The 7,840-nt window shown below is 65.1% G+C and overlaps 3 protein-coding genes across 3 annotated transcripts; 1 reads left to right on the forward strand and 2 right to left on the reverse strand.

The window, feature by feature from the left end:
- Positions 1 to 12: 12 nt before the first annotated feature.
- EMIHUDRAFT_236330 (hypothetical protein) lies at positions 13 to 1,049 on the reverse strand (the record flags this gene model as incomplete). The annotated part of the gene is made up of 3 exons (XM_005779276.1): positions 13 to 237; positions 549 to 629; positions 849 to 1,049. 3 exons carry the CDS (start codon positions 1,047 to 1,049, stop codon positions 13 to 15), a joined length of 507 nt encoding a protein of 168 aa, XP_005779333.1.
- Positions 1,050 to 4,418: 3,369 nt separating this feature from the next.
- EMIHUDRAFT_430104 (hypothetical protein) lies at positions 4,419 to 6,679 on the reverse strand (the record flags this gene model as incomplete). The annotated part of the gene is made up of 6 exons (XM_005779277.1): positions 4,419 to 4,759; positions 5,074 to 5,139; positions 5,493 to 5,543; positions 5,697 to 5,744; positions 6,040 to 6,116; positions 6,651 to 6,679. Coding segments are annotated over 6 exons (385 nt in total), but the record flags the coding sequence as incomplete, so codon positions are not given.
- Positions 6,680 to 6,880: 201 nt separating this feature from the next.
- On the forward strand, positions 6,881 to 7,297 carry EMIHUDRAFT_47691 (hypothetical protein; the record flags this gene model as incomplete). Its single annotated transcript, XM_005779278.1, has 1 exon — positions 6,881 to 7,297. A coding segment is annotated over one exon (417 nt), but the record flags the coding sequence as incomplete, so codon positions are not given.
- Positions 7,298 to 7,840: the final 543 nt, after the last annotated feature.

Raw genomic sequence — 7,840 nt, forward strand, 5'->3', positions numbered from 1 at the left:
ATCTCGCTGATCTTATAGGCGGTGTCCATGCCGGGATCGCCCGATGTACCGCGACACTTCGGTCTCGATACCGACCGGCCCCAGGGCGGAATTATCGAGGAAGCAGCCGAGGGCCTGTTCCTCGCTGCACGCCACCCAGAGCAGGCCGGTGTCGACCTCCAGAGGGCAGTCGACGCGCTTATCATACCTGACGCGGCCGAACCGCTCATAGCGCGTGCGATAGATCCCCATCTCGTCCTCCCAGGCCGCGGATGAGACTCACCGGCGGCGGGAAGGGGAGGGTGAGGGGTGGGGTGGGTGGGTGAGGGGTGGGGTGGGTGGGTGAGGGGTGGGGTGAGGGGGGGGAGAGGGGTAGAGGGGTGGGGATGGGTGGAGTGGAGGGGGTGGGAGGGGTGGGAGGCGGTGGGAAAGGGTGGTGGGAAGGGTGGCGGGAGGGGGTGGAAAGGGGGGTACCTAGATGAGCCCTCTCTCCGCCGCCTCTCGAACGGGTCTCGGAAGGGTCTCGAGGAAGTGTCTCGGAAGGGTCTCGGAGCCTGCAGCTCGTCGACTTTGCGCCGCGCGGCAGCCAGCTCGCGGCCGAGGAAGAGGGAGCTGGCCGTGGCGACGGCGCTGGTGCCAAAGATGAAGTTCTCGACGCCCGTCGGGGGCGTCGGCACGCCACGGACCACCCTGTACAACGGCGACAGCGGCGACAGCGGCGGCGGCGGCGGCAGCGGCGGCGGCAGCGGCGGCGGGAGCGGCGCCGCGGGCGGCGTGGCCGACCGCACGATTGGCGGCAGGTTCGGCAGCGTTGGCAGAAGCGTGGGCAGCAGGGCCGCGCCGCCGGCGCCGGCGACCAGGCCTCCGACCGCTGCGCCGATGGCAGTGGCCCGTGCCTGCGCCGCGAGGGCTGCCTCGTACTCCTCAAAGCGGGAGAGGAGCGAAGGCGGGAAGTCGGAGCGGTCGCCGAACTGGGCGGTCGCCGCGCCGCGTGGAGGCGCGCTGGTGCGCCGCAGGCCTAGCTCCGCGACGCCCGCGGTTGCGACGTGAGCGGCCGAGAGCAGAGACATATATATTTTAGTTGACTAGCAGACCTTGCGCGCACGCGCGCCAAATTTGTTTTTCTGTCTGCAACAACAGCCCGAGGGGTGAAATGTCTTTGTTGTCTCTGTAATGAAGGGCCCGCCGCTCCGCCTACGCCGGCGATGACCCTCTCGGCAGAGCGACATCGCGAGCACCGGGCAGAGAAGGACGCAGAAGCGGTTGGATGGAGAGGCAGCCGGCGCACGAGGAGAGGCAGCCGATGGAGCCGACGAGGTGAGTAGACACGAGTTTACCATTCTGCCGGGGGGGGGGGGGGTGGGGGGGCAAAGCCCCCCCCACCCACGGTTTTTTTGTTATGGAGGGAAACTCAAAAAGGGGGCCCAAACCCTCCCCAAAGGGCAGGGGAGGCGGGCTCCCGCCGGCTTTTTAGAGAGCCCCCCCCGGGCCCGGGCAGAGGCATACAATTCATGCTCTTGGCAGCGTTTGGGTGGTTGGCCATTGCGCAACACACGCCGCAATCAGCCTGAGAGCAGATGATGGGGTGGGCGCGGGTGGATCGAGAGTGGAGCCGAGTTGGGTGGGAGAGGCGCTGTCGGCGGCCAGAGGCCGAGTTACGTCTACAGGCAAAAGTCGCTCGCTGCCGTCTGAGCTCGAAAAAAATCGCGAGTTATTCGTTCGACCGCTTTATTGCCGCGATCAAAACTAGGTACACGCCACACACCAGACGACATGTACTCTCCCACCCGACAAACCCACCCTCACTGGTGTGTTGCTTCATTGGGGGGGGTCATAACAAACACGGTACAGGATTGAGGTGCACGCTGCAGAAGCAGTGTCGTCGGTGCAGTTCATATGAAACTGCGCACGCTCCGGTGCACCGCTCCAGTGCGCAATTAGAGCGGGGGTGGGCCAGGTGGCGTGCCCCTCTAATGGGGGGTGGCGTTCCCACGGGGGCTGCCTTCCCACGAGGTGGCCACATCTTCCTAATACCGCCAAAAAACGCACTCCAAGTGCTCCAAGTGCTCCAAAACCCGCGCTTGGAAGGCCGTCGTGCCGCTCAGAGTAAGGTAAGACGAGGACCTGCGCGAGCGCGCGCCCCAGCACTGCCGCCCTGGCGGGAAGCCCCCGATATTTTGAGGCGAGCCCCTGTCATCACTTCACACCTACCTACAGTGGGTTGCGGGCATTAAGAAAACAGGATTTCGCGGCACGCCGCCGTTTCTAAGCCTTTCCACAGCCCTCATCCACCCCGCGCCGTGGTTTCTTAGCTCCGGCCGGCACTCAAGCCAGCAGAGCCGGCGGGCCCGAAGGATTTTTAGGTAAGTAAGAGGTAAGCTGTAAGCTGCCGGTCCGCGAGGGCGATGCCAGAGTCTGCCGCTGAGTCGGCTCTCTGGATGACGGGGGAAGACGCACACACGCCTCCATCCACTCCACTCAGAACACCGCAGACTTGGAAAGTGACAAGTGCGCGCGCCGCAGGCGAAGAGAAATTTTTGACCTGGGGCTCCCGTTCACACACAGTGAATCACACACTCGTTTCTGGCCTTTTCTCGGGGCCGCGTCTGCGGCGCGCCGTGGTTTCTTAGATTTTTGCGGAAATCGCTCGGCGTGGTTTCTTGATACTACGTTTTCTTAATGCCCGCAACCCACTGTACCTACGACCCAAGAGACCTCGGGGTGCAAGCGAAACTCCATTCCCCCGTCGGTCCACGGTGGCAGACCGAGCGCATCGCCTTCAAGCTGTGTCGCACCAATAGCGTCCATTCCGCACCCTGCGTAAAGAAAGATGGTCGTCGACGCCGCCATGTACGGCATGGCAAAGGGCCTGTCGTCTGGCGCGTTGATTTTGCAACAAGCGGAGGACAAAGTGAGGCGACTTAGCGCGACGGCTGCCGATACTGTATTTGATGCTGCGGTACCAAACGCGCTGCGAGAACGAAGCAGGCAGCTATCAAGGCCGATCAGGTCTAAGGCGGCTCCATATGTCGGCTTGACAGTGAGCCATGCCACCTCGCCATTCGCGAAATTCCTTGGCAAGCCTGACGGGTGCGTTGAGAAGAACGGCAAGCTCTTCACGTACGATCCAAAGCGCGTGAGCTTCCTCGCGTTGATGCCATGCGGCACGGTGGCGGACCTGACGGTCTTCGCAAACAAGTAAGCTCGTCATGCTCGGCATCCTCCTCGCGTTTTGCCTCGGCGTGCCGCGCGACCAATTCCACAATATGGCCGTCACCTACCTGCCCGAATTCCGACGCATTGCTTCGTACATTCGGACGCTCGGCGCCTTTACTGTCGGAGGTTTCGTCTCCAAGGCGGTAAACGCATGGTATCTTCGGCGCAAGAATTATGTCTCCTTTTGCGGCAACGGGCGCAACACGATTCTCAATCTTGCGACCGTCGTCGTCGCGAAGCCTGGCGCGTCGAAGGAGGACAAAGAGCGTATGACCATCGCTCGGAGGACGCTTGCGCGGTGGGTGATGCTCGGCCTCGAGCTCTCCATGTGCAAGGCGCGCGGCGTCATGGATGCGAAGGAGACGAAGGAGCTCCTGCTCGGCATGGGCTACCTCAAAGAGGGCGAGTGGGAGCACATGGTGAATGGGGATCGCCACACGACGGTCTGGTACTGGATCCAGGGCAAGTGCCAGAAGCTGCACATGGAGGATATGCTGCCGCAGCCGTGCATGCTCCTCATCGGCAACGCCATCACGGGCATTCGCGGCCAGGCCAACGACCTGATGAGCTCGCTCGACCGCGACCTGCCCTACCCGTACGCGCACATCGTCACCCTCCTCGCGCGGCTCAATGTCTGGTGCGCCTTCGCAGAGATCATCATGGCCTACTTTGCCATCGACGACCGTCACAGTGAGGACGGCAGCCCTCAAGGCGCGTGGCTGCCTATCATCTCGGTGCTCATGGTGCTGGTGCACGTCTGCTGGCAAGGGCTGCTCGATATGCACAAGACGCTGCACGACCCCTTTGGCTTCCGCCGCATCGATGTCGCGCACGAAGCCATCATCAACGGCGGACTGCGCACCCTCGCGGACTCGCTGCTCGCCGGTCCCGGCCTCGTGCCTGGCGAGGACTTCAACTCGCCGTACATGGACGATGGCGAAGACGCAAGGCAGGCGGAATGGGAGAGCGCACGGCAGCAGGAACCGACCGTGGACGATGAGAGCGGTGGAGCATCGGCAAGTGCGGCACCGGCGGGCGCGGCACCAGCGGGGGATGAGGCCGTTTGATTGATCTAGGGTGCAGGCTTTGATACTCTACTCTAGTCGCGCGTTTGGCGCACTTTGGAAAGCTTGTTTCATGCAGCTTGGTCCTTGGAGCAAACGACCTCTCTCCTCTGCTCCCCAACGCCGCTCAATTTTTTTCGTATTGATCGGTGATGATCGTCCTGCAAATGCGGTCGGGTCTTTGCAAACTACACGTACAAAAACGAATAAACAAAGATCCGCGGGTCTCGCGCGCTCTGGTCACTACCTAGGCCTGGCCTCTCCTCTCCTCTCTCGTGCGCCGCCCGCCGAGCTCTGCCGCCCGACGCCGCAGCGCACGCCGCCCGACGCGGCCCTCAACGCCCCCTCTCCTCCTCGCCGCCGTGGCGCCGTGGCGCCGGGCACGGCTACGTGTAGTTGAGTCGGAACAGGTCGTTGTGGATGTACCACGAGCCCTGCGGCGTCGGCATCAGGTGGAACGTCTGCCCAAACATCAGCGGGTTCGCGCCGCCGTCCACCACCTGCGATCGACACAGTGGCAGTCAGCGACTCCTGCATACCGCTGCTGTGGCCGGCCGCCGGGGAGGCGGCGCGCAAACGCTGCCCCGCACCCGCGCCCGCCCGGTCGAGGCGGATGGTGGAGGCAGGTTGAGGCGAGGGCGAGCCAGAGGGGGGGGGGGGGGGTGCGGCGGCGAGGGCGAGGGAAAGGAGGGGTGGCGGCGAGGGCAAGGAGGGTGGGGCGGCGAGGGAAAGGAGGGTGGCGTCGGACCAGCTCGCCCGTAATGAGGCAGAGGACTCGGCTAGATCTCGGCCAGATCTCGGCCAGATCTCGCGCCAGTTTGCCCGTGATGAAGCACAGGATCCCGCCACCCGGCGTCGGCTGCGCGTCGCACGTTGTCACCTGAGGCCCCGAGATCCGCCGAGATCACCCTAGATCCGCCGAGATCACCCGAGATCCTCCGAGATGGCCCGAGATCACCCGAGATCACCCGAGATGGCCCGAGATGACCCGAGATGGCATCTCGCGCAGTATATGCTCCCCCGAGGCGGACGTTTCGCGTGTTCGGGGGCGCATCGGGGGCGTGTGGCGATATGAGCACGAGGGTTTTCTTGGGCCCCTCCCCTCCCACGGCTTGGTCCCCCCCCCCCCCCCCCCGCCTCTCACCCTCGCACGCTCTGTCGCGCCTCCCGCGTGGGTATCGTTGCGGTGTGTCGCCTCCTCCTCGGTGCTAGCGGCGCGGTGCTGCGACGCGCCTGATGCTGCACCGTCGCGAACTGCAGCGTGGTGAGCTTCGTCATGATGGCCTAGAGAGCGAGTCCGAGGGAAGGGTCCGAGGACGGTCCGAGAACTGCAGCGTGGTGAGCTTCGTCATGATGGCCTAGAGAGCGAGTCCGAGGGAAGGGTCTGAGGACGGTCCGAGAACTGCAGCGTGGTGAGCTTCGTCACGACGGGGGAGCCTGCATGCCCATGAACTGAGCGTCCTCAAAGGTTAGCATCGAGCCGTCCTGGGGACAGCCGCGGGCTCGTTCAAATGAGCTCGGGGGGCCACGGGACGCCGCACAACTGGGGCACAGACGCTAGTGGGGCAGCGGTGGGCTGTGACGAGGGGTGAAGGGAGAGGGGGGGGGGGGTGTGAAGATCCCCCACACAAAGATCGTGCAGGGCGGGGGGGGAGACACAGGCAGCATACCCCATGGTCGGATGTGGGGCGCCCCACGAACAATCTCGTCTGAGCTCGACTCAATCTCGTCTGAGCTCGACTCAATCTCGTCTGAGCTCGACTCCCCTACGTCTGCTTTCCTGGTACAGCGTCTGCAGCTTAGCGCGGTCCGTGTCAAAGACGTTGTAGTAGTGCTGGCAGAACGCCTTGCTGATCTCTGCGCGGGGCGGGCGGGGAGGGGGGGGGGGGGGTTCAGCAGTTGTTGCGTCTGGGTGCTCCATCGCGCGTGTCTTGTCGCTGTGGCCGCTGGCCAGTCACCCGGCGGGCATCGATGCAGCCCACGCAGCGCGCATGGGTGGGCGCTCTACAAGCAGCTGGAGTCTCTCCGCAGCCGCGCGGCGGCGCGCTGCGAACGCCGCCAATCGCCGGGCTCTCTCCACCCCACCCTTCTCGCCGCCGCCCCCTCCACCGCCACCGTTCTCGCCGGCCGCTGCGCGCACACCGCCCTCCCACCTGAACCCCCCGCCCCCCCCCCGACTCCCCGCAACCGCTCCCTACCCAACCCCTCTCCCCCCTTCCTCGCCGCCCCCTGCCTCTTCGCCCAGCCCATCTCACGCCTCTCCCCGCAACTGCCGTTCCACAAGCGCGCAACTGCATCGGCCGGACGCAGCGCTGTGCGTCTGGCCGTACTTGCCAGACCCGCGCGGCGGCTTCCGCGTGTGTGAGGGAGGGCTCGGCGGGGTTCGCGGACCGAGGAAGTTGGCGTTCGCCGCGGCCATGACGCTCAACCGCGAACTGCTGACGCACGGCCGCACCGAGACGGGGGCCCGCGAGTGCTTGAGCTAATGAAGAAAGTGTGTTGCAGTTTTCCGGAAAGAAAACCCGCGCGATTGCTTGCGTTGCTCACTGCGTTGCTCACGGCCATCGCTCGCCATCGTCCTGCGCGATATGGCGCACCTCTACCGCGACCTGGGCGTCAAGTCGCTGTACACGGACCGCAAGTTCGAGGGCGGCCGCGGCCGCTGGCAGGAGGCGATTGAGCAGTCTGCGACGCTGTACATCGGCAACCTCTCCTTCTACACGACGGAGGAGCAGCTGTACGAGTTCTTTGGGAAGACGGGCGAGGTGCGGCGGGTGGTGATGGGGCTGGATCGCTTCTCGAAGACGCCGTGCGGCTTCTGCTTTGTCGAGTACTACCGCCGCCAGGACACGGAGGACGCCGTCCGCTTCCTCAACGGCATGAAGCTCGACGAGCGGGTGGTCCGCGTCGACTGGGACGGCGGCTTCGTGGAGGGGAGGCAGTACGGCCGCGGCAGGTCGGGCGGGCAGGTGCGCGACGAGTACCGCGCCGATTTTGACGCGGGCCGCGGAGGCTGGGGCAAGGCGGACGCGCAGGAGAGCCTCGCCCCGCGCGCCGGGCCGCCGTCGGCGCGTCGGCGCTCGTACCCCGAGGGTCGCGACGAGCGGAGGAGCGGCGGCGGCGGTGGGCGCGACAGCTTTGGGCGCGACAGCTTTGGGCGCGACGCGTTTGGGCGCGACATTCGGCCGCCGCGCGACGAGCCGACTGCCAAGCGGAGCCGCACAGACGCGAGCGGCGGCGAGCAGCCGGCCAACCCGCGCTTCCGCGCGGACCGCGCCGCCTCGGACGACGAGGACGAGTAGAGGCCGCGCGCGCCGGTGCGCGCGCACCTCTTAAAAAAGGGGGGGGCAGCGGACTGTCTGTTAACGCAAGCCGTTTTCGGTGTGTGCACACCCACGCACTGCTCACAGACACAGTCACACGACGCGCACACCCTCACAGCTCACACACTCGTCACTCGGGTTGGTGAGAGTCTGAGTGCACTATCTTTCAACCCAAACGAGTGGGGAAATAACAAAAGTAACCACCCCTGCACACATGGACATGCCCGATGGCTTTAATTCGAACCGCACGACTCGACC

This window comes from Emiliania huxleyi (genome assembly GCF_000372725.1).
Source record: "Emiliania huxleyi CCMP1516 unplaced genomic scaffold EMIHUscaffold_233, whole genome shotgun sequence".
In the NCBI taxonomy this organism is placed as follows: Eukaryota; Haptophyta; order Isochrysidales; family Noelaerhabdaceae; genus Emiliania; species Emiliania huxleyi.